The 22,433-nt window shown below is 52.1% G+C and overlaps 1 protein-coding gene across 2 annotated transcripts; it reads right to left on the bottom strand.

The window, feature by feature from the left end:
• Positions 1–1,467: 1,467 nt before the first annotated feature.
• BRME1 (break repair meiotic recombinase recruitment factor 1) lies at positions 1,468–22,352 on the bottom strand. 2 transcript variants are annotated; one of them, XM_061149207.1, is made up of 10 exons: positions 22,261–22,352; positions 21,931–21,994; positions 21,349–21,400; positions 15,966–16,146; positions 12,104–12,185; positions 11,785–11,889; positions 9,162–10,415; positions 5,110–5,198; positions 2,456–2,548; positions 1,468–2,110 (listed from the first exon to the last, which is right to left on the bottom strand). In XM_061149207.1, the coding sequence occupies exons 3-10, from the start codon at positions 21,377–21,379 to the stop codon at positions 1,984–1,986; spliced, it is 1,962 nt and encodes a 653-aa protein (XP_061005190.1). In that variant the 5' UTR covers positions 21,380–21,400; positions 21,931–21,994; positions 22,261–22,352; the 3' UTR covers positions 1,468–1,983. The 2 variants fall into 2 exon arrangements, with proteins under 2 accessions (XP_061005190.1, XP_061005191.1); XM_061149208.1 differs by lacking the exon at positions 11,785–11,889 and having other exon boundaries at positions 1,468–2,131.
• Positions 22,353–22,433: the final 81 nt, after the last annotated feature.

Here is a 22,433-nt window from a genome sequence, read left to right as displayed (position 1 = left end):
GCCCCAGAAACTCGGGGCCAGTCATTCTAGGCCCTTCAGAGCAAGGGAAGGACTTCTGGGTTGGGCAGGGGTGAGGGCTGGGGGCCATAAGGAATGGGAATACGTCCTGGTCGGTTGTGCCAGACAAGGCCTTGGGCAAGGGGCACTGTGGAGGCTGTATGTGGTCAGGAGTGGGAGGGGACAGAGGTCCATCCCCACCCAGGGAGTGTGATCTGGTTCTCCGGGGGGCTTTGCTTGGGGAGATCTCCAGCCCGTCTGCCTCCTCCACCCCCAGATCTTGTTCCACCAGCCTCCAGGGGCAGCAAGTGAGAAGTGCCAGTCCACATTCCTTCCCCAATCTGAGGGCTGGCCTGAGCCTGGTCTCCACCCCCAGCCTGCGAGGTCTCCTGGGGTTGTCAGGGCAGGATTTGGACTTCCTAGAATTTGCCTTTGGCTTTTCCACTTGATCTGGGACCTGAGGAGGGCTGCGGTGAGCCAGGGATCAGAGACGGCCCTTGAAGACAGCCTACCGCCCAGGCTTGGAGAGAAAAGGGAAGAAGGAGAAAGAAGACATGAGGGAGGCCTCCTTAGCAGCGCCAAGAGTTTCACATGGGGTCAGGGGACCCCCAGCCACTCTCAGCTACTTACAGATGCTAACTGTATAAGCCAGAGCCACTGGGGCTTGAGACCCAGGGAATGGGGTGACTGGGCACATTCTGGGGGGTTCAAGTAAGGGGCTGTACATTCAGCAGGGAGAAAGGGCTGGGGGACTCTGAGCCACCTGAATGGGATGTCCCAGGTATAAGAAGGCGGTCGGAGGAGGGTCCTCCCGGCCTTGGCCGTAGGTGTTAGGGTGCAGGAGCCACAGACAGAGCAACAAATTAGTCTTGGGTCTGGTCCACCTAGTGGTGACCTATTTAACAGAAGCAATGTCTTCTGCAAAATGGGTTTGACAGCACCAATTGGGACTGCTAGTGACCATGTGACCTCACTGGGGCTGTGGTGAGGCTTGGTGGGGCAGGGTGTGCACACGCTTGCCCTCGGCACCCTCCAAGCATTAGCTGTGTCTGCATCAGTAGTAATTCCCACCCAGTGCTGCCTCCTAGACCAGGGCTTCTCAGCAGCTTGTCCCACAGAGGAGCGGCAAGGCCGTCTCAGCACTGAGCTCCAGCTTGGACAGTCAGGATGTCTCAGTGGGCTCCCTGGTCCAAAGACACCTGTGTGCCGGAATCTGTACACGTGCACACCTCTGCACATAGCCACGTGCTCCAGGAGAGTCTGACACTTGGTAACGCATGGGGACCCCTGGACTCCATCTGGGAGTGGGGGCCCCCAGCAATACACCAACTTGTCTTCGCAAGGAGCATTAGAAGCAGAAGGAGAAAGAGGTGGTTAGGGAGGTTTGTGGGCAGGCCATCAAGGAACTGAAAATGCCTCCAACCCCAAACAACAGGTCACACGGTCTGAGGTCTAGCTAGGACATCATTTATTAATGGGCTTCCCAGAAGAAATGGAAATCCAGTGAAAAACAAGGGTATGACCAACAAAGGGAGCCCTTTTCTCCTCCAGGAAAGAAACAAATTCTGAACCTTCAGTAACCTCAGCTAAGGAGCTGAAATTTGCAAACTCAGATAAACATCTGGGCGGCCCTGGGCCCCTTGGTCAGAAGCAGCTGGCTTCCTGGGGCCCCAGAAGGCCTGCCACAGGGAGGAGCAGGTCCCCGCCCCACACAGCTCCCAGGGGAGGCTGCTGACAGAGGCAGGGCCTCTTGTGTTTCCCGTGGGAAGCTGACTTCCGGGTCAGCTGAGGGAAGGTTTCTGGGGCCCCCAGGACCTGCATGTCAGAAAGTCAAGATAGCGGGGTGGGGGGAGCACACAGGGTCTGCAGAGGGATTGTTCCCCACTGTTGGGCAGGACATTTCTGGGGGCCAGTGAGCTTGCAGGAACACCCGCACAAGCCCAGGCAGTTTGGAACTGGCTACAGATCCTTCCAGGACTGCTCCCCTCAGGCGAGGGTCCCCGCCCCCTTTGTGGTGTAGGGTGTGGGGGCCTTCCCGGCTGGCTTTGCTTTCCGGTAGCAGCTGACGCGCTTGAAGGTCTCCAGATCCCGGTGGGCACTCATAATCAGCCGGCTGGGTGGAAACAGGCCTGGGCTGTGCCCCACCTCACACTCAGGCACAATGGCCTGCTCACATCGGCTCGCTCACTCATGGGTACTCAGGTCACACCCACATAAGCACACACGTGTGCACAGTCCGCATCAACCTGCTGCAGGCAGACTGTGACCCATCTAGCCCCACCTCAACCTGACAGCTCTGTGAAGGAGAAGCTTCCCAGAGGCCCCTCACTGGGGGGCCAGGCCCAGCCTGGCGCCCCCGGATCACTGGTGCACCGGGCCCTCCATCACCCGCCCCTGGCCCCATCCCCTCTGCCTGTCCTGGGGACCGCGGGTCCGCAGGGCCCAGCCGAGCCCTTACTTCAGGTTGGAGAGCTCCATGACCAGGCCGCACACAGTCTCTGTCGCATCCTCCATGCTGGCGGCTTCGCAGCTCTTGATCCCCACTCGTGTCCTGGCGGGACGGGAGGTAGGACGAGAGGCCTGACTCACTGAAGGGCCTCGCCAGCCTCCACGGGGGGCTCTGCTGAGCCTTGGGCTGTCTATTCCAGAGAGGAACACCTCTGACAGCAATGATGCCCCCTCCCACCAGGCAGGGCCCTGATGGCCAACCCAACAGCTCTACCGCTGAAAGCACACCCAGAATCCAGCCCCTTCCCCCACCAGGTGGTCCTGTGGGCAGCTGCCACACTCTCCTCCTCCCCCACCTCCTGCCCTTACATCCTGTGCCCCCAAGTGACTTGGGGGGGCTGTGGAAATGGAAACCCAGCCCAAGTCTCTCCCCGCAGCCCTACACCATCCGCCACGCCTCCAGACCCACCCGCTCCCTCTTGTCCCTCTTCCCCCTGTTCTAGCCACACCAAATTCCTGGCCATGCCCTTAGCACTTCTCAGGGCTCTGGAATGTTCTTTCCAGAATGTCTCCTCTGTGGGGGTGGGGGAGGGAGAAGATGGGAGGGGAGCCCTCCCTCTCCCTCCCCATCCACCACAGGTTAAAACTTTAACCCCTTCCCTGCTATCTGCCATCTGACCAGCTAATAATCTGTCTGTCGCTCACCACCACCGCCCCAGCTCCCACCCAACTAGGGAGAAGCTCTGTGTTTCTCCCCAGTGCCCAGAGCAGGTCCTGGAAGACCTGGCATTAGAGGGCATCACTGCCTATAGAAAGGGCAGGCGTGCCGGGGCACCACCATATCGAAAACATATAGCCTGTGAGGGGGAAGAGGATCACACAGCTTAGCAGATCTCCTGGGCTGTCACTAGAGGAACTGTGGTTCTGTTCCACCTGCTTTAGTCACCGAGATGACTGGTCAGCCTGGGCCTCCGTCTCTTGCCTTTTCTCTCTTGGCCAAGGGCCACGGAACCAGACCCCAGGGCCCACCTGCGGGCTTCCAGCCATCCACATGGGGTTGCATCGAGACCGTCAGAGATTCACCCACGAATCTCCCTCCTCTTTGCTCAAACAATAGTAGGGGACTTCCCTGGTGGTACAGAGGCTAAGAATCTGCCTGCCAGTGCAGGGGACATGGGTTGGATCCCTGGTCTGGGAAGATTCCACATGCTGCGGAGCCACTAAGCCTGTGTTTAGAGCCTGTGCTCAGCAATGAGAGAAGCTGCCACGGTGAGAAGCCTGTGTGCTGCAATAAAGAGGAGCCCCCGCTCTCTGCAACTAGAGGAAATCTGTGAGCAGCAGGTACCCAGCACCACAAAAATAAATGTTAAAAAAAACAATAGTGGGGCCACGTTGATTAAACTGCCTCTGGTCCCCATGCAGGGAGTGGGTGTGTGCGTCTGTCAGGGAAGCAACGTGTGGTACAACAGGTACGATACACAGATGTGTGCAGGGGCAGGGGGTGGGAGCACGGCCTCCCTCCTCCCTGAGGAGGAGGAGCAGGAGGAAGAGAAAGGAGACAAATTCCACCAAGGGTTGCATCCCTCATCTCTCCTCCATGCCTGCCAGACAGAAACAGAAACTTGGCCATAAATAATCAATCGGCCACCGCTCTGCAGTTTGAGTACAAGGTAACAGGAGAGGACGGTCGCCCAGTGCTGGCGGTCAGCAAGGCTGGGAGAAAGGACATGATAGGAGGTGATGGACTGAGAGGGAGGCTCTGGGCGGGGGAGAGGGCCCCCCCAACACTCACACACCTCCATGAGCTGGAGGAACAACACACCAGCTGCCTCTAGGAGGGAGAGAAGGGCGGCTGCCTCGGGGAACAGAACCAAGCAGGAAAGAAGACGGGACAGACTGGAGACTCCGGAAGGCCCGAGGGTGCCAAAGCAGGGGTGGCCCCAAGGTTGTGCAGGCCAATGGTTCCGAGCTCTGGCTGGGTCCCCGCTCCCTCCATGGAGATTCAAGGAAAGCTCTGGACCATCTCTCCAAGAAAACACACAACGTGCATTCAGACCACCACGGAGCTGGGGGAAGCATCCCAAGGGACCTACGGAGAGATGCCAGCTTGGGTACAGGGTGCTGACTGGGAGTTCTCCACTCCCAGGGAGCAGGGGGCATGGGAAGTTTGCAAGTGGGGGTGGGAACCTTCCTGGCAGTCCAGTGATTAAGACTTTGCATTGCAATGCAGGGGGCCTGGGTTCGACCCCTGGTGGGGACTAGGATCCCATGCCAAGTGGCATGGCCAAAAAACGAAAATGAAAAAATTGGGGGACTTCCCTAGTGGCCCAGTGGTTAAGACTCTGGGCTCCCAATACTGGGGGCCTGGATTTGATCCCTGCTCAGGGAACTAGATCCAGCATGCTGCAACTACAACCTGGCACAGCCAAATAAATAAGAGATTCAGGGCTTAGCAACCTTATTGGACAGAGAAAAGCGAGGCCCCTCGAGGGAAAGCCAGGGTCACCTCCATCACCCTCATTCACAGAGTGGGAGCTCAAAAGGCTGGGGTGGGGGAGAGTTGGGGGCTTCAGTCCCAGGAAAGCAGCCACACTCCCCTCTTCCAGAGACAAGAGGAGGACTCCTGCCAAGGCGAAGTCCTGAGGTGCCTCCCACTCTGCCTACCTCAGCTGGGCCTCAGCAAGGGAGCCTCTGTCTGCACGTGGGTCGGTGCCAGGCCAGCAGGGGTCCAGCTCGCCTCCTGCAGGAAATGACTGGAAAAAGAGAGTGCACACACATGTGAATGACCCGGCTGGTCGGAGAAGGGAAAGGGGTCATGCAGGTCTGGCTTCTCCTCTGCCACGCTGGGAAGGCTGAGGCATGCTTTCCTCCTCCAGAGGAAAAGTGGTGTGGGGGACAGATGCTGTAACAGCCAGACCTACAGGCCAGCAGTCCGGGCTGCTCACACCTCCCTCCTCAATATTGGGCCTGACCCCGGGGTCCTCTCCCGGGCCCCAGCCTTTGGACAAGCTGATCTGATCCACCGATCGGTGGTTCCATCCACATATCCTCTGTCCCTGACAGCTGAGGCCTGGTGTGGTCTCAGGCCTGTCCTGTGGTATCTAGGAGGGGTCAGAGAAGACCCCGAGGTTGGTGACTGTGGTGAGGTGGGCGTCTGGCATGGAGGGGCAGAGGTCAGCCAGATAAGCCCCGAGTTTCATGTCAAGGAAAAGATTTTGCAAATATATTTTGAAGGGAACATTCATAATTAACAGGGGAGAGAGAGCCAGATAACCCTGAGAAGCTTAAATTTCTAAAGGTCAACGGTGGTTTAATTTTCATGGAAAATGTCAGGCTCAGTGGCTCAGTGGTGCAGGTGACGGCTCTTTGCCTCTTTGGAGCGGCTGGCCCAGGGCTGTCTGTTCTGAGGAGACCCAAGTCCTGGGTGGGGGATGGGGTGAAGGGTTTGAGCTCAGTCTACCAAGGGTCCCAGGATACAAAGGAATGGACATGAAGAACTGTCTTCAGCCCAGTGGCTCTCACTCGGGGATGACTCCACTCCCAAGATATGTCATCATGTCTGTAAACATTTTGGGTTGTCACGCCTTTGGAAGAGGGTGCTCCTCACATTCAGAGTGTGGAGGCTGGAGGCCAGGGATGCTGTTCAACCCCCTTCCATGCACAGAACAGCGGTCGGGCCCCTAACACCAGCAGTGCCAAGGCTGGCATGACTGTTCTAGACAGTGATTTCTCCCATGCGCCTGGGTGACTCTCACAGAGGCAACTCTGTGACTTAAAATACAATTCAGGGACTTCCCTGTGGTCCAGAGGTTAAGGCTCTTCGCTCCCAATGTAGGGGGCCCGGGTTTGATCCCTGATCAGGGAACTAGATTCTGCGTGTCACAACTAAGACCCAGCACAGCCAAATTAAAAAAGAAAATTCGATGCCACAGATTCCCCTAAGATAGGTCATAAGGAATATTCTTCCCAGCAGGGACCACGGCTCCCACCAGGGTGGTGTAAAAGTCTGTCATGACAGAGGCAGTGCTTGTGCTGAAGGTGCAGCTTATACCTCCCCCCTTGGAGGCCACCAGTGGGGCCACGAGAGGGCCCTGGGGGCCGGCGTTTTAAATGAGGCCCTCTTTACAAGTGGAGGGGGTCCACCAGCCCTGGGGTGAGCATCATGTCCCCAGGGAGCCAGGGTAAGAGGGCAGCTGGGTTTGCAGCCTGTCTGTCACTGCTGCGAGTCCCCAGGGCCCCTCCTCAGCAGCGGAGCTCACAGCTGAGCCCGCTGAGGTCACGGGCCGAGACGCCATCCACCAGCACTCTGTTCCCACAGGACCTTCCTGCCAGGGAGGGTTCCTGCCTTCTGGAACCTTCCCACGGGAACCTGTGCTCAGGTCGCCACGACTTGTTCAGGAAGGCCCAGCGTCAAAACAGAACATGCCTGGGTGTCCGCGGCCTTGTCAGGGCAGTGCCTCCTCCCGCAGCGGCCCGTCCACCCTGGGCGCTGCCGGCTCTGTGGTGATTCCAGAGTGCGCTTGCTGGTGGCACATCCACCAGGGCTCTCCTGTGCCTGCAAGACGCCACCCAAGGTCCCAGCTGCTTCCCCAGCCCTCCCCCTCAGCCACGGCCCAAGAGGCCAGAGACTGGGGACGACCAAGCTCTTCTTTCCAAGAGAGGGGTGTGCATTTTTCAAGGGCTGGGGCTTTAATTGCAACTTTTCAGCTCTGTCCAGAACCTGAGTGCCTACCTCTCCCGGGCATCTGTGTTTAAAGGCTACAATCTAGCCACATTGTGACTCACTTTTTGCAGTCTTGCTTGTCTGGTGATCACAGAATGGTACAAGGAATCTGAGCCAGGGTAGGGAGGCCCGTGTCACAAATGACCCCTGGCCATCCCTTGGGAAGGCATTGCCTGAGACCCACATTTCCTCAACCCAGACATGGTTTCCCTCCACGGCTGTAACAGCTGGCTTCCTCCAGCTGGGCACCAGATGACGTCCTTTGCTTGTTTGGGGGCTGCGTCTTAGGAAGAGACTATTTAAGGGCAGAAATGACAGGGTACAAAGTGCTCACTCTGGGAGAAGCAGATCGAATGGCGCTACTGAAAACCTCATGGGAGCAGAGACCATCCAGATCTGTTTACTCCTGGCACAGAGCAGGCTCTCAAACCTCAAGACATTTTCAAACAGGCGACTTCCCTGGTGGTCTGGTAGATAAGACTCCACACTCCCAATGCAGGGGGCCCAGGTTCGATCCCTGGTCGGGGAACTAAGATCCCACATGCTGCAACTAAGCCTAAGCAACCCAACTAGAGAGCCTGCATGACACAACAAAGATCCAGAGCAGCCAAAACAAATAACAAATTAATAAAAATTGAAAAAAATTTTTTCACACACACCAAAAATCAAGTTTTAAAACAGGGATGGCAAAAAATAAAAAAAATAAAATAAAATAAAACAGGGATGGCCAAAGAAACGGAGGCCACATTTGTGAAGTGACATGGGCTCTGTGTTGGTTCCAGGTCAGAACGGTTGAGGCACAGTCATGGAATCAGGCCACCTGGGCATGACTCCCTCCCGGCTGCCTCATCAGGGCAGGTGCCCAACCTTCGTCAGTCTCTCAGCCGCACCCAGTGTGTGGAAAGAGAACCGCCCACCTCTGAGCGTGAGTCCACAAAGCACTTAGGCTCAGGCGTGCCAGCTGCTGCCAGGGATGTGGTGCCTACTGGGGGGCGGGGCCAAAGTGGGGTTGCCACCTGCCCAGACAGGTTACCGCCCACGGCCAGCACAGGCTCAGTGGGCAGATCCCCGAAGGAAAGCCCTTGCAAATGCCAGCAGACAGGACTTCCCTGGTGGATAAGAATCTGCCTGCCAATGCAGGGGACATGGGTTCGATCCCTGGTCCAGGAAGATCCCACATGCCATGGGGCAGCCGAACCCACGCTCCACAACTACTCAAGCCCTTGAGCCCTAGAGCCCATGTTCAGCAACAAGTGAGAAGCCCTCACTGCAACAGCAAAAGAGTAGCCCTCACTCGCTGAGAACTAGATAAAGGCCGTGCAAAAGCAGAGAAGACCCAGTGCGGCAAAAAATATAAATAAATAATAAGATGCTAACCATCATCTGACAACAGAGTTGCCCCAAATCTTCAATTTGTAAAAAAAAAAAAAAAACCAACTCAGTATCTGCAAAGCACAGTAAGTGAAAAAAAAAAAAAAAAAAAATCCAGCAGACAAACAAAAGTCCATGTATATGTTCGAAAAAGAATGGTATCAGGTGACCCTAAAGATGGACAGAGGTTCTTCCCAGTGGGGGAGTGAGCTCCCCTCCCATGGGCCCAGTTTTGAGGCCACTTGCTTCTTCAGGTAGGCCCTTTGGGGCTGGCACCCTCTAGACACCCCTAAGGAATCTCCAGGCAGAGCCTGGGCACTGAGGAGTGCAGGACGCAGGTTTACTGGGGGCACTGCCTGGGCCAAAAAAACGTGTGTATCATGCCCCGGGGCTCCTCAGCTCCCAGACGGACAGGCCCCTTAGAGAAAGGCAGGTCTAACCTCCCCAGGACATCGCTGACTCCACACCCACTGAAGCTGTGACTCAGACCCCAGGACTCATCTGCTGTATAAACAGGTCACCACGTGCCCCTCTTCCCCCGACTACTGGATGGTTTGGGAGGGCTAATGGCCATCTGGCGCCTGCCCTGGGGCATGTGACTGTAACTCGGGGAAGCTCTTACCTGCTCCGGTGGGGCTTCAAAGCCATGGGCTTCCAGGGCATCCTGTATTTGGCTGTCTGGTAGGAAGTCGAGTTCCATGGCTGGTGACCCCTCCCAGATGGCCTGCTTGGAAGAGTCAGCAGGGCGCCAGGGCTGGCCTACGGGGCCAGTGGGGGTGTCTGGGTTGCCCTGGCCTGCCCCAGCATCCTGGGGAGGGCCGCCCACTGCTTCTTGGTCCATCGGCGCAGCACACGCTCTGGGGGACAAACTGAGCCCCTTGAGGTCCTGCTTGTGGCTCGGGCTCCCTCGCTCAGCTGCCTTTTCCCCTGTAGGTTGTGACAGCCAAGGCTGCAAGCACACACCTCCCAAGCCCTCCTGATCCGGGCCTGGCACCTGGCTCTGACCACCATCTGGGCCCGTTTCTAAGGCTGAAGGGCTGGGGTCCCCAGCTCCTAGTGTGGGTTCTTGGGTCTCATGAAGTAGAGGCAGGAAGGCTGCAAAGCACCCCAGGATGTCATCAGGGGGCTCGTCTTCCCGCTGTGCCTCTCCTCTGCCTCCACCAGTCACCCCAGTGAGAGTCGTGCAGCTGAGCAGGGCCCTGCTGTGACCTGCATCAGGCGCCTTCCCGCTGGGTGAGGTGGGCACCCTGGCGCTGATCTCCCCGTCTGGCCCAGCCCCCCTCAGAGCCCTGTGTTCTGGCTCAGCAGGGTCTGTGTTCACATCTGCAATAACAATGGTCCCAAGCGGAGGGCACCGAGGGCCGCTCCAGCTCCACTCTGCTTCCCTGCCGAGGGTCTGCAGGGGGCGAGGAGGGCCCAGGAGGCTACCTCCTTCCTCCCGCTGCCCCTCAAGTAGATCAGCCCCTGCTAGCCCTCGGATACCTCCCTGCTGGGGGGCTTCCCGCTCTGGCTCTGTCTCTTCAGCATCACTGCCGGGCAGGGGCCCTTTCTGACCGTGATTGCCTGGAGCCCAACCCTCCTCTGTGCTTCCACCCTTGGGCACACTGGTCCTAGGCTCTGACAGGTGGTCCTGGCCAGCACTCTCTGAGGCAGAGGGCACCATCCCCGACTCTGGGGAGGCTCTGGTGGAGACAGAGGGCTGAGGACCCACATCACTGGGCCCAGGGGTCACGGGGCTCAGGCCACTGGGCTCGGTGCAGAAGCCATCTGCCTGGGTCTGGTGTCCTGCGTCCCTGGCCTCCTGGAGGGCAAGTCCTGGGGACTCATCCTGAGGCTGGCTTCTGGTCTGCTGTGCACTGAGTTCTGGCAGAGTTCCCTGTGGAGAGAGAAAGACTCAGCCTTGGGCCTTCAATAATCAACTGCTCTGAAGACTTTTCCAGTCATCACTGCCCCTGTACGAAGCCTCAGATGCCACGAGGATGACAGTGCACCAAACAGGGATCTGTGCTGATCCTGGGTGGGTTTCCCAGGTGGCTCAGGGGTAAAGAATCTGCCTGCCAATGCAGGAGACATGAGTTCAAGGCGATTGCTGCTGCAATGAACATGGATATACAAGTATCTGTTTTGTTGTATGGATGTTACCCATGTTTTGTTTAATTCATTCATCCCTCAACAGACATGTGTGGTCGTACAGTTTTTACAATTTCCTCTGAATCTACTTAATGCCCTGGAGATCCATCCAAGTGGTTATGTGTTTCACACTAGTTTGCTCCTTTTTTGGAAATTGATGAGTTGTGTTCTGTGGTGTGAATGGACCACGACTTGTTCAACCATTCACCCGCTGAAAGATATGTGGGTTGTTTCTGGTCTCGGGAAATTACAAACACAGCTGCTGGGAACTCCCACCAATCACTTTTTAGGGGAGTGTGTTCCAGAGACAGCGATCATGACCCCTGGAGCTCACAGGGGCAAGGACAAGACAGCATGCTGTAAGAATCCCCCTGATTCATGCAAAAGCTTCTGAGAAGCAAAGGGGTTTAGGGACAGAAATGCGGGCTGCGTTTCTTAATTTATTTTTAATTGGAGGATAATTACTTCATAATATCGTGTTGGTTTCTGCCATACAACAATGTGAATCAGCTCTAACTATAGATATATATATCCCCTCCCTCCTACCTCATCCCCCATCCCAGCCCTCTGGGTCATCACAGAACACCAGGTGAGCTCCCTGTGCTATACTCGGGCTGCCTTTCTGAGTTTCCATACTTTCACCTAATTTGGGGCACAGAGCTCTGGCCTCTACAGTTTCAGTGCAGGCACGCTGCCCTGAGCGCCTCTCACAGGCCTGGAGGCTGCTGACACAGCCCCTGCTGTCCACAGACGCCTTTAGTGCTAAATATGGTGGTGGTGGGGTGTGGAGAGGTACAGAGTTGCGTGCATGCTCAATTGTGTCTGACTCTTTGCGACCCCATGGACTGTAGCCCGCCAGGCTCCTCCAACCATGGGATTTCCCAGACAAGAATACTGGAGTGGGTTGCCATTTCCTTCTCCAGGATATCTTCCTGACCCAGGGATCAAACACGCATCTCCTGCATCTCCTGCATTGGCAGGCAGGTTCTTTACCACTGAGCCACCTGGGAAGCCGAGTCATTGTCAAAGGAAACCAAGGTTGAACTTGGCTGCTGAGGTGGGGCCAAGAGGTGGGACACCTACAGAGCGCAGCCTGGCTGATGGTAGGACCTTACCGAGCTGAACACCCCAGTCCCAAGGCCCTCTGCCCTCCTCTCTGCTTGTCTCGTCACTGTCTTCCTGGGTTTTGCAAACTGGGGGACGAACCTCCCCACTGAGTTCTGTGAACCAGATACAACAAGAACAAAACAGCAGTAAAGATAAAGGAGGAATGAGGTCTTGGAAATCAAGCACGAAAACCCCAAAACTGGTTTCTGCCTTGTAGTCTGTGCCTTCCAGCCCCAGCACACACTCCCACCAGCAGCTGCTGCTGCTGAACACAGACAAGCTCTCCAGCATCTTTTGTGCCTGTGTAAGGCTACAGAGCAGGCTCACCTGGGAAGGAGCAAGGGGCACTGGCTCCTTTTCCGGCTGCCCAAGGAGCCTGGAGGGAGCATCTGCTTCATTATCAGGAGAGCTGGAAGGAGAAAGACAAAACAGAGGAGGTTCTCAAGTCCTCCTACACGGTTAACTTGTGTAGTGAGACAAACAATGGAATCCACAGGCAGAGTAGTGCTCAGCGTCTCCAAAGAGGGCGGCCCTGCAGCACCTGCTGAGAAAGGGCGGGGTGGAGAAGGGGATGCATGCCTGCCAACAAGCATTCGGAGTCCCATGCCTAGAAGCCAAGCTGCCTTCTCTGGCAGCACTTTACTTTTATAATCCCAGGAACTGGCTCCTGGAATAAGAACAGGAATTCTCATTTGGACTGACATCCCAGCCCCCAATTCTACAAATGCTAAAAAGCTGCAGATACAAAAAAAAACGCAGTGTCTAAAAAAACGGGTGTATTCATAATTGCCAAAATGTGGAAGCAATTGAGAGGCCCTCAGTGGGTGAATGGATAACTAAACTGTGGTAGGCCTTTCCTGATGGTCCAGTGGTAAAGAATCTGCCTGCCAGCACAGGGGACTCCGGTTCGAGTTCTGGTCTGGGAAGATCCCACATACCGAAGGGGACAAGAAGCCCGTGTGCCACAGCTACTGAGCCCCTGATTTAGAGCCCGAGAGCCGTGATTACTGAGCCCATGTGTTGCAAGTACTGAAGCCCATGGCTCCTATAGCCTGTGCCCTGCAATAAGAGAAGCCACTGCAATGAGAAGCCCACACCACAACTAGAGAGTAGGCCCTGCTCTCCACAACCAGGGAAAGCCCACGCACAATAACAAAGACCCAACCCAGCACGGCCAAAGACAAATAAATAAATAAAATAATTTTCAAAACAAAGAAACTATGGTACATAAAGACAGTGGGATAGCATTCAGTGCTAAGAAGAAACAAGCTCTCCTCTACGCAATGCTCTGCAATGGCCTATATGGGAAAAGACTAAAAAAGAGTGGACGTGTGCACAACTGACTCACTTTGCGTACAGCTGAAACTGACACAACACTGTAAATCAATCAGACTCCAGTAAAAAAATCTGAATTAATTTCTAACCACACCCCAAGGAATGTAGAACTTCCTGGACTAAGGATTGAACTAGCATCCCCTACACTGGAAGGGTAGAGTCTTAACCATTGGACCACCAGACAAGTCCAGACTTTTTCAAAATAAACAAACAAAATTATGCCATCTGCTTTATAAAATAAAATCTAAAAAAATAAACAAGCTCTCAAGCCATTAAGATATGTGGAGATACCCTAAATGCATGTTACCATGTGAAAGAAGCCAATCTAAAAAGGCTATGTACTGTATGATTCCAATGATATGATTTTCTGGAAAGGGCAAACAATGAAGACAGTGAAAAAGATCAGTGGTTACCCAGGGTGTGGTGAAGGGAAAATGAATAGACTAGGATTTTTATGGCTGTGAAAGAACTCTGCATGATGTTGTACTGATATATGTCATTATTCCTCTAGTTAAACCCACAGAGTGTACAATACACAGAATGTAAACTTTGGGGCGTCTCTGGTGGTCCAGTGGATAAGAATCCACCTGCCAATGCAGGAGACCCAGGATCAATCCCTGGTCCTAGAAGATCCCACATGCTGCGTGGCAACTAAGTCTGTGTGCTGCAGCTTCTGAGCCTGTGCTCTAGAGCCGGGGAGCTGCAACTACAGAAGCCCGCATGCCTTACAGAACATGCTCTGCAACAAGAGAAGCCACTGCAATGAGAAGCCCAGGCACCGCAACTACAGAGGAGCCTCTACTTGCCACAACTAGAGAAAAGCCTGTGCAGCAACAGAGACCCAGCACACCCAAAATTAAACAATAAAAAGAAAATTTTAAGTAAACTATGGACTGTGGGTGATTAACATGTATCAGTGTAGGTTCAGTTCAGTTCAGTCATTCAGTCGTGTCCGACTCTTTGCGACCCTCTGGACTGCAACATGCCAGGCTTCCCTGTCCACATGTCAATGTAGCTTCATCCTTGGTTAAAAAATAATTCTGGTGAGTGACAGCGGTCACGAGGGATGTGGGAGGGCAGACGGTATATCAGAAATCACTGTACCTTCCTCTCAATTTTATTGTAAACCTAAAACTGCTCTAAAAAAATAAAGTCTTTTTTAAAAACTGGTGAGACTTACAGTTATATCCGAGTAAATGTGGATATGTATACTGTAAAAAAAAAAATCAGACTCTGGAACTGAAACTTCATGATTTCAACTTTAGAAGTGGAGCAGGATAAAGCATGAAGCTACGCTAATGGGCTTGGATCATGCCAAGGGAGGTTATGGAGACAGAATAAGTCTAGATACTGATAGCAACCGTCTGCTCAAAATTTTTTAATTGGGATGGGTTGTTTGGGCGGCTTCTGGGGTACTGGCAAGATTTCATTTCTCAACATAAATGTGCTAGGCTGATTGATTTATGTTGCTTTTTTTCCTGCTACATTTCTGCACAGGCGGTATATCTTAATAAAACATTAAAAAAACAGAAACAAAGGAGTTTGAACCCACTTCTGCGGGTTCTGATTATTCTTATGGACTCAGACAGCAGGGAGGACAGCGGCCAGGACCTCATCAGCCCTGATGGCTTCTCTGGGGTGAGGGACATGGTGACACCGTCGTGTGTGTCTGGGAGGATGCCTTAGCTATGACACGTGGCCCCTCTCTTCCTATCACACATGCAGCTTTAGCCCTAAGACTGCCAAGACCTGAGATCAGACACGCACCCCAGAAAATGGTCCTGTCAGCTGGACTGCATGCCTTACTTTTTCATGCAGAAAATGTGCTACACCAATCCACAGCACTTTCTGTGAAGACGTCGGACAGCAGGAATTTTCCTTCTCCCAACTCCTAATAACCCTTTCTACTTAGCTGCAGTTACATATGGCTTACCCCCATGGAGACTAAATGGTTCTCCAGAGATTTCCTTTCTTCCCACCGTGTTTAATTACATATTTCTTGAAAATATATGAGAACTGGGAAGCCATAGTAGTGAAGAGCACAGGAACCAGACGAAGCCAGAACCGCAGCCCACCCTGTATGAGCTTAGTGGCCCTGGGAAAGTCATTTGATTGCTCAAACCCTCAGTCCTCATCAGTCAAATGGGGTTAAAAACCTGTGTCACAGTGCCATGAGGATTAAATAAGCGAATGTGTGTAAAGTATTTATTATTAGCACACTGCCTGGAACATAAAGATGCTTAATCCTCTCTTATGTGTTATTATTTCACAGACCCACAACTCCTTCAGTCCCCTCTTCATTAAGAAGGAATGTGGGAGGACTTCCCTGGTGGCACACTGGGTAAGAATTTGCCTGCCAGTGCAGGGGACACAGGTTCAATCTCTGGTCCAGGAAGATTTCACATGCCATGGGGCAACTAAGCTTGTGCACCACAACTGCTGAGCCTGTGTGCTACAACTACTTATGCCTGCATGCCTAGAGCCTGTGCTCCACAACAAGAAAAGCCTCTGCAATGAAAAGCCTATGTACTGCAAAAAGTGTAGTTCCGCTGTCTGCAACTGGAGAAAGCCCACACATAGCAACAAAGACGCAATTCAGTCAAAAATAAATAAGTAAATAAGAAATAAATAAAATTTAATTAAAATATATATATATTGACTTTTCTCACTAGCGAGGAGCCTCTAGAGCAAAACATCAAGAAGCTCAATCCAAGGGCCCTGACCCGCTGTGGGGGAGGCACGGACTGGCTGGGCCATATGAGCTGGTCCCCTGTCCTTTGCATCTAGTCCACCAGGTCAGTGTGCTGTGCCCACTGTCAGTGGAGAGGCTTGCTGGATATTCTGAGCCACCTACCTGAAGGCTGCCTGTCCTGGTTCCTCCCCACTCTGCTCCGCAGAGGGAGTGAGTCCTGATCCGCCTTCTGATTCTTCAGGGTGATGCAAATAGTTTAACATGGAACTCTGGCTGGTGGCCCTGTCAGAGTCTTCTATCCTTGGGTTCTTTCGAAGTTTCGGAAGATGGAGTCCTTCCCTTCCTGGTGTGGAGACAAAAGAAGATTAAGGGGGCCTCCCTTCATGGTGGTCCAGTGTTTAAGAATCTGTCTGCTAATGAGGGGAACACAGGTTCAAACCCTGCTTTGGGAAGATCCTATGTGTCACATGGCCACTATTGACAGAATTAGGATAAATTACAGGAAAGTCAGTGTGGTCTAGTGGAACCCAACAAGAGAAACCACCACAATGACAAGCCTGTGCACTGCAATGAAAAGCAGACACTGCTTGCTGCAACTAAACAAAGCCCTCACGCAGCAGTGAAGACCCAACACAGCCAAAAATAAATGAAAAGAAAAAAAAGAAATGAAGGGGTGGGGGGACAGTGGGAGCACACATTGCCATGACCAACAGCCAAACACATCCGGGTCGCTGATGCAACATGAGCAGGCTTGTGCAAAAGGCAGGAAATTCCTGCTCTGACGCTTGCTTGGAGAGTGAGAGACAGGATGGACTGTCATCCAGGTGGGACCCAAGAACTTATCGGGCCATGGGATTCAAAGGCTTTTAACTTGCGGGCTTTTAACAGCGTCATGACAGACGCTGAATCCTGAGTGACCAGACCTGGCTCAGAATCACAAGACAACCTGTCCAGCTGACTGTTTCTCTGGGGAAGTGGTGAGAGGTGTGTGCTGGTTGCCTTGGATCTCAGCTCAAATTGTCCCTACAGAGGGGCTTTTTTTTTTTTTTTTTTTTTAGTGAGAGGACATGCGGGATCTTAGTTCCCCAACCAGGGATCAAACCTGTGCCCCCTGTGGAAACAGAGTCTTAACTACTGGACCACCATCGAAGTCCCCAGAGGAGCCATTCTTGCCCTTTCTATAGAGCAACTCCTCTAGCAGCCATGCTCTGTTGTATTCACTTTACATCTTTTCTGCAAGTGTCCGATATACTGGGTCATTTACTGTCTCCTCCACTACAACCTGTCCATGCAAGGAGGGGCCTCATTTATCTCACTCTCTGCTGGGTTTCAAGTGGCTAGATGAGCATCTAATAAACTGTTGGTGCTCAATAAATGGGGCTTCCCTGACAGATCAGTTGGTAAAGAATCACCTGCAATACAGGAGACCCTGGTTTCATTCCTGGGTTGAGAACCGCTCAATAAATACTTGGAAGATGACTGAATAAAAGCATGAGAAAATCCAGATCACCTCCCAGAAAATGCAGATGACATTAAATTTTAAGTACCACTCTGGTTTTCCATGATGCTTGCAGAATATCCAACCTGGGAAAACTGGGACCCAGAGTCATCGAGCGGTAAGGAGGTGACTTCTCGGCTCGGTTGCCTCTTGGTCCCTGCTACATCCCTACAAATACCTTTCCCATCACTGAAAGCAATTCAGAGCCTAAAGGTGCTTATTAACATCTATTTGTTTAATGAAGGGAATTTCCTTATATAAAAATTGCCAATAGTGGCTGACTTGTCAGAATGTTCCAATCTGGCTCCAAATGAACCATTTATTCAATAAACAAATAATAAGGGTTGACTCTAGTTCAGTTCCATGCCAGACACTGTCCTGAGGACTCAGGCATGTTATGGTAAAACTTCAAGATAGAGTCTTCATGTTATGCCCACGTTACAGATGAGCAAGCTGAGGCATGGGGAGACCAAAGACTCTGAAATGGGATTCAGGCAGTTCAGCTCCAGAGCCTTCACGCTTAAGTGTACCTGAACACTCACTGAACATCTACTATGTACTGCATCTCTGACCAGGCAGTGAGAACAAAAAGACAAACCAAACCCAGGTCTGATTTTTCTGGAGGTTGTCACAAAGACCTTTCCAAACTCAGCTCCTTATATTGTTGTTCAGTTGTGTCCAACTCTTTGTGACCCCATGGATTGGAGCATGCCAGGCTTCCTTGTCCTTCACCATCTCCTGGAGCTTGCTCAAACCCATGTCCATTGAGTCAGTCATGCCATCCAACCATCTCGCCCTCTGTCGTCCCCTTATCCTCCTTATATATCTTGAAGTAAACCCACTGAGAGTTTCCCAGGTAGCTCAGTGGTAAAGAATCCGCCTGCCAATGTAGGAGATGCTGGTTTGATCCCTGAGTCAGGAAGATCCCCTAGAGAAGGAAATGGCAACCCACTCCAGTATTTCTTGCCTGGGAAATCTCTCGGACAGAAGAGCCTGGAGGGCTACAGTCCATGAGGTTGCAGAGTTAGACAGAACTAAAACAACAACAAATCCATTGAATGAGCTCCCTCCCTCCAACACTGAATGCTAGGGTCCTCCTCAGCGTCCATTTGGCTTTTTGGGTTCCACCAGACCACACTGACTTTCCTGTAATTTCTCCTAATTCTGTCAGTTACAGTTCACATGGGCCTATTTAGAACTTTACCCCACTGCTGTGTATTTGATTAGTTCCCCTGGTTGAGAAGCATTTTTCCTTTCCCCCTAAACTGGACTTTGAAGGTATCAACTGCAGGATCTAAATCTCATCTTGATCTCATCTTCACCATGCTTCCCACCCCCGCCCATGTTATGGACTATTCTGGCACTGCACCCAGAGCAAAGTTCCAATGAGTTTCTTATACAAACACATTTCCACTTTGTGGTCTGCCAGGAAATGCAAAAATATAGCAGCTTCATTTGTTTAGTTTCTTAAGAAGCCAAAACACTAGCTTGCTTTGCTCATCCAATGGACATTTATTAGTACCAAATAAACACCAAAAATACCAACAGGAGTAAAGAGGCTCCCATTTTCTTCCTGTGATCCATCCCCACAGGATTAATTTAAGAAAATCGAAAGCAGAACCTTGTGTTCAACACTAAAGGCCAAAGACATCAGGAGGGAAAGGCTTCTTTCACCACCTGCCAGAATCGTCTTTTTCCCCACCCATCCAGGACACACAGAAAGAACTCTCCTGGGCCAGCCCAGGGTCCACTGAGCTGAGGAGTCCACTGCCAAGAGAGGCCCCGAATGACCTGCTGTGGGTGGGCCTGGCTGGCCCCAGCTTTCCCCTCCAAGGTCACAGAAATTCCTATGCCTCCAAGCAGCTTGTTACTCATCTCTGCACAAACATCTTTTTTTTTTTTTTTTTAAAATAATTCTATTTATTTATTTTTGGCTGTGCTGGGTCTTTGTCCCAGCTTGGGCTTTTCTCTAGCTGTGGTATGAAAGCTTCTCACTGCAGTGGCTTCCCTTTTCGCGAAGCAAAAGCTCTAGGGCACACAGGCTTCAACAGTTCTGGCTCCCAGGCTGTAGAGTACAGGCTCAGCAGTTCTGGTGCAGGGGCTTACTTGCTCCACGGCATGTGAGATCTTCCCAGACCAGAGCTCGAACCCCTGTCTCTTGCACTGACAGGCAGATTCTTTACCGCTGAGCCACCAGGGAAGCCCTTACACTAAACATCTTTGATCTGTTGATTTCTTTCCTGCCCTACATCCTACTCTTGAAGTTCATTAGCCACTAGGTGAAGGGGTCATTCCTAAATTTTTAAGAAATTTAAATTCCTTAGCCAATGACAGGGGAATGGAGCTACACTACATAATACTGGATGTCTTCCTTCTGAAGGAGGCAATTCTCTATGTATATTGAGAAGTAAAGATGATCTTGAAAACCCATGAAGTTGAAAATCAGGAGGTTGCAGGTCAGTATGTTGATGATTATATTTATCCAATAAAAACACTGTATTTGTGTATATAAAGAAAAAGTCTGGAAGAAGTAGGGTACTATTTATTTCCTATTTTTTATGCTAAACGATGTGGTTGATCCAGGCTTCCCTAGTGGTTCAGTGGTAAAGAATCCGAGCGCCAATGCACAAGACACAGGTTTGATCTCTGGGTTTGGAAGATCCCCTGGAGAAGGAAATGGCAACCCACTCCAGCATTCCTGCCTGAGAAATCCCATGGACAGAGGAGCATGGGGGGCTACAGTCCATGGGGTCGCAAAAGAGTCAGACACAACTGAGTGACTAAACAACATGGTTGACCATCATCCTATGGTTGTGGGGGGCTTTAGCATTAGCGGAAGTTGAGCAAAGGGTAGACGGAACTCTGAAATATTTTTACAACTTTTCTGTAAGCTCAAAATTGTTTCAAAATGAAAAAAAAAATCTGAAAGGACAATCATAACAGCAGCATATATTTGTGTCCTGCCATGGGTCTACTTTCAGTGCTTTACAAATACTAATTCACATGTGAGCTCTAGGGCAAAGTTCTCAACTTTGGCACTATTGACATTTGGGGTACTACTGACATTTGGGGCCAGGTCATTCTGTGCTGTGGGGGCTGTCCTCTGCATGCTATAATTTTTAGCAGCATCTCTGCCCTCGACCCCTGAAATGCCAGTACCTCCCACCCACCCACCCAAACACACCAGTTGTAAAACCCTAGAGTGTCTCTAGGGAATTCCCTGGTGGTCCAGTGGTTAAGACTCCTGCTCCCAATGCAGGGGATTCAATCCCTGATCCGAGAACTAGATCCCATTAGCTCTGTGAACCCAGGGGCCACAACTGAAAGATTCCACATGCCGCAATTAGGACTTGTCACAGCCAAATAAGTGAATAAATACTTAAAAAAAAATCTCCAGATATTGCCAAATGTCCTCTGGAATCAAACTGCTCCCTGCAACAGGTTGAGAATCACTGTTCTAAAGGACAGGGTAGGGATGTGGGAGGGAGGTTCAAGGGAGGGGACATACATATACTTATGGCTGACTCGTGTTGATACACGGCAGAAACCAACACAATATTGTAAAGCAATTTTCCTCCAATTAAAGATAAATTTAAAAATATTTTTAAAAGAAAATAAAGGAAATGGTATGTGCTCTTTATTATCCCCTACTTACAGGAGGAAAGTGAGACAAAGAGTAGGTTATCTGCCATCATACAGGGAGATGAACCTAGGTTTTTTGCTCAAGTCACATACCAGCATCAAGCTCTATTCATGGGTCATCTCTGAGAGTGGACCCGCATAGAAGCTGCACCCCTCCCTGAAGCCTGCAGGCCTCCCCGAGGCTGTGGGATCCCACTACAGGCTGGAGGAAGCTCCACAAAGCTTTCACTTTTTACTATAAGCACGTCTCCATAACTTACACTTGCACTAAGTCATCGTGTGTATTAAATCATTGCTGTTATTTTAAGGAGCTTGGTGTGGTCACATTAGGGGTAAGAATAAGCCCACATTCCTCCTAAAAGCAGAAGCAGCAATAAAGATGTGTCAACTTGATCGTCCAAATACCTGAGGTCCGAAGCTTCTTCCTCTTACTCATTTTCTCTCTCCCTAGAGAAATCTGAAAACAAGGAGCAAATCTCATCATTACAAGCAGTTCCTATCTCTGGGTTACAGGACCCAGCGGCCTTGGCTGAGGCCACCCCTCCCCCACCTAGACCCATCTGGCTGCCCCAGGGGTCAACAGAGCCCCAAGAGGGCAGAGGGTGGGGATCATAACCACCTTGGGCTATCGCGGCATGAGAATTTAAACTCCTCCATGCTGCAGAGAGGGAACTGCCTATTTTCTGCCCAGGATCTGAGAGCACCTGGGCCAGGGTATGGCCCCTCCAGTCTCTAAGATGGGGCAGCCTATGTGAAGCTCCCTTCCTCCAGTCTGGGGTATTTGGGACCCTTCCAGGGACACCCTAGGATTTTCGACGTGACACATGGGGCCCTGCAGGGTCATCTGAGGGCGTTAGAGGGGACACCTGGGGACCTTTCAAGGGATGGGGAGGCCCTTTGGAGGATGCCTGGGGCCTTGGGGGAGGCCGGAGTCGCCACCACACGTCCATTCCTTTCAGCCTAGGAGCCAGACAAGCCCAAACTGACCTGGGCCAGAGAAGCTGTCGAGGTCCCTCTGTCGTTACCAGGAACTGGGAAGGTCTACCTGGATCTGCTGAGGGATAATTCGGTTAAATTATTTCTGTACGGTTTTTTTTTTTTTTTTTTAAAAACAATTACAGGCAAAGTTGGCCCTCACGGAAGCCTGGCAGCTCGAGGTCTGAGGCCCGAGTGCTGTGGACCTCGCTTCTCGTGACCAGGCCCATTCTAACCCTACTCTGGGCGTCGAAAGTGAGAACTGTCTAAACCAGGAGAGACCAGAGCTCGCAGGTGAACCGGCCACACCTAGAACCCAGCGGCCGCCACCACCCCTCACACCTGCAATCGCTCCGCCTCTTTCCCGCGCACTACGAGGCCCTGCTGCGCACGCGCTATGCCGGAACCTCCTTCTCCACTTGCGCACGCTCCGCCTCTTTCCCGCGCAACCGGCGACACCGCCCATCACCGGAAACGCGCCTGCGCATTCGCGCACTGCCTGCCGGGAATTGTAG

The sequence above is a fragment of the Dama dama genome, chromosome 9, assembly GCF_033118175.1.
Source record: "Dama dama isolate Ldn47 chromosome 9, ASM3311817v1, whole genome shotgun sequence".
In the NCBI taxonomy this organism is placed as follows: domain Eukaryota; kingdom Metazoa; phylum Chordata; class Mammalia; order Artiodactyla; family Cervidae; genus Dama; species Dama dama.
This window is presented reverse-complemented; position numbering and strand designations above follow the sequence as displayed.

Coding starts and splice junctions, on each gene's coding strand:
- BRME1 (XM_061149207.1), bottom strand. CDS start 21,379: ATGAGTAAGAGGAAGAAGCTTCGGACCTCAG. Junction 11,890..12,103: donor TGCCCCTTGCTCCTTCCCAG/GTGAGCCTGCTC, acceptor TCTGGTTCACAG/AACTCAGTGGGGAGGTTCGT. Junction 2,549..5,109: donor CTTGCTGAGGCCCAGCTGAG/GTAGGCAGAGTG, acceptor CCGTCCCGCCAG/GACACGAGTGGGGATCAAGA.